Genomic DNA, 2745 nt, shown 5'->3' with positions numbered 1-2745 from the left:
TTTGTGCAAAAGAAGAAGAGGCTATACTGACAATACTTCCAAACTAAGGTCTCCACCAAAACATGGGGCTCGAAACAGTGACTAAAGCAGTAGATTTCGGTTGAAAGAATTAGATTAAGGAACTAATCAACTCATACATTGCAATCACCAACCAGGAAAGTAATGTGATGATGATGATGATAATGATGATGCAGTTAGGTTTTATCACGGGTTGGCTTTCTGCCAGAAACAAAGCTCACCATAAACAATAAGGACCTGGTAGCTAACACTCTGCCCCCACAGTGCTGCTTGTTCCCTTCCCAGTTAATTAAGCACATAAATAAAACAAAATCTGGGCTGATCCTTCTCACTAATCAAACCCTGTTATGATATCCACCATCATGACAGGTGGGGTTGGGTCATGTTTATCTATTCTAGGCCATGCATAAGCCACAGATCATGTGAACACCTCCTACAAATGGGAGTATGTATTTTTATGCAAAAAAACCCCGTGTTTTCACTGTTCATATTCTGAAGGAGTCACATTGGCTAGCTGATGAACCAAGCTGTCGCTCGACAACTAGTAGTACGTGCTAATCGCAATTAATAAAACTGTTAGCGATGAAGCATCACATCAAAAATCTGTTCCCCGTTGCGTGAGCTCTGATTCAGACTGAAGCCTGCATCCTGCTAATCTGTCTTGAACTTGAAGTGGGATTAAGTTCCCATGATGATAAAGAAGCTAAGTGGCGAGTCACGTTCCAACAGTAGCATTAGTGGCACATCACTGTTTCTTATTACAAAGATACAGTGTCAACATTGTTAATCAGTGGTTGGTGATATTGACTGGTTAAGCAGCGCGTCAGCTCGGTTCAGTGGCCACTGATTCACATATACTCGTAGTGTTTAGTGTGTGAATTACACTACCAAAAGTGGTTTTAATTTGTATTTTTGTAGGACTGCTTTCCATGTGAATACTTTGGTTTTATACTCTTTGCTGTTGAGTCATCTGGATTTCGATCCGGTCAACGTTTGATTGTTGTCTGCAACTCTGAATTTGTGTTCCTTGTCTAAGCTTAAAGCAGATCTTACCATGATTCTGCACTCATGGACTGCAAAAGATTATTATTCATTTGCTTGAGACAAGTGTCCCATTGGCAGTACTGCATGTACCGTCTGGGCATCTGGCCATGTCTATGACGAACACACGAGTTAATTGGCCTTAACCATTATGCAGTACTAGCAGTAGTACTAGATGCGTGCACGCATGGCGGCATGCATGTTATAGTCCAACAAACATGAAGACTTGAATGATTTGCACCACTATTATTGTAGTACCAGCAGCAGCAGCAGCAATTAATCACCATCACTCCTGACAAGATTTTACCATCTGGTTTAAGAGCAACTTCAATGGAAAAGAGGAAGAGAGGGGCCCCATGGCCCGTAGAGATGTTGAAACAAGCCGAAGCTCCCACAATCTACTAAAGTATGTACACAACTCCACTCCACATAGTATACACAAACCTATGCATATGCTTCTTATCTCGTCCAAAGTTAAAAAAGAAAAGATTTTACCAAATGACAAGGTAATTATCAATCATCAGCAAGCACGTGGAAGAACTAAAAGATGAGACCAGTTGTCTCAAACTTTTTTTTTACTAGCACTAGTGATGGTGGTTTCTCGAGCTCGAGGGGCATGGCAATGGCAGGAGAGTTTGGTCAGTTGATGCAGGTGGTGGTGGCGGCGCCGGGGTCCATGGCGATCTCGAGCTGGCGGAGGGAGAGGGAGGAGGGCAGCGAGAAGGCGCCGACCATGCCGCCCACCTTGTTGATCCCGTCCCAGCCGATGTGCCCGACGTGCTGCACGTCGGTGGGGTACCCGATCACGATCTCCCTATCCTCCTCCTCGTCCTCCTCCTCGCCATCGTACGTCGCGAAGAAGGTCTTGATCCCTCTGAGCAGCCGCTGCACCCCCGCCGTGACGACCCCTGACGCCGCCGCCGCGGTTCTCGCCTTGTCCTCGTTGCTTTCTTCTCCGGCGCCTCTCTCTGAAGTTTTGCTTGTGTTAGCACGTCCTGTGGGCTGTGGCATCGGTTGTGAATATGGTACGAATTGTGACCAGGAAGTTCTTACCCTGTGTGGTGGCCGCCATGGTGTTGGTGGTGGAGGAAGAGGGGTTGTCGGCCTGCTGCTGCGGCGCCGGTGCCGGCGGCTTCTTGTCAAGCGGTTCAGCGACGGCGACGGCGGACTGCGACATGCAGCCGATGGAGAAGGGGAAGCCGGCGCCGCCGCGTCGGTCCTTCATCGGAGCCGGAGACGATTGACACTGATACTACGGAGGTTCCGACCGAGAGTACAGAGGATGAGACGAGGAGGAAGAAAGATGCAGAATGGTGTTCTGTTCTTGGCTCGGCGTGTCTTATAGCTACGGGGAACAAGGGAAAGGGAGCAAAGGAAAGCAAGGCAAGGCAAGGTTTGGTGAGAGAGAAAGACAGAAAGCAGAGAGAGAGGGAGAGAGAGAGAGAGGGGGGGAGGGAGACAGAGCATCATCATACGTTAATTTTGGTAGTATGGTATCATGCAGATCAATCAGGAACGATCTTCGTGGACTAATTGTTTGGTTTCCTTTTGTGTTGTTGCTGGTGCTGGGGCTGCGACGCGCACATCAATCAATTGCGTTAAAATTCCTTTCAAAAGGGTGCTGGTTGAGCTTGATTTGGCGCCATCACTTCGCTAGTGGATGCAGCACGCACACAAAGAGATGTC

At 47.7% G+C, this 2745-nt stretch overlaps 1 protein-coding gene across 1 annotated transcript; it reads right to left on the bottom strand.

Moving 5' to 3' along the window:
* Nucleotides 1-1429: 1429 nt before the first annotated feature.
* On the bottom strand, nucleotides 1430-2503 carry LOC147977154 (CRIB domain-containing protein RIC4-like). Its single transcript, XM_087519174.1, has 2 exons — nucleotides 2113-2503; nucleotides 1430-2027 (listed from the first exon to the last, which is right to left on the bottom strand). The coding sequence occupies exons 1-2, from the start codon at nucleotides 2282-2284 to the stop codon at nucleotides 1699-1701; spliced, it is 501 nt and encodes a 166-aa protein (XP_087375300.1). The 5' UTR covers nucleotides 2285-2503; the 3' UTR covers nucleotides 1430-1698.
* Nucleotides 2504-2745: the final 242 nt, after the last annotated feature.

This window comes from Triticum urartu, chromosome 4A, assembly GCF_056163025.1.
Source record: "Triticum urartu cultivar PI428250 chromosome 4A, HENAU_Tu73, whole genome shotgun sequence".
Lineage (NCBI taxonomy): Eukaryota > Viridiplantae > Streptophyta > Magnoliopsida > Poales > Poaceae > Triticum > Triticum urartu.
The sequence above is the reverse complement of the archived record's forward strand: the minus strand, read 5'-3'. Positions and strand labels throughout refer to the sequence as shown.

Bases quoted from the DNA above. Each gene is read 5' to 3' on its own strand.
- LOC147977154 (XM_087519174.1), bottom strand. From the start codon at position 2,284: ATGAAGGACCGACGCGGCGGCGCCGGCTTCCCCTTCTCCATCGGCTGC. The intron at 2,028-2,112 runs GTAAGAACTTCC...GCAAAACTTCAG, and splicing joins CATGGCGGCCACCACACAGG to AGAGAGGCGCCGGAGAAGAA.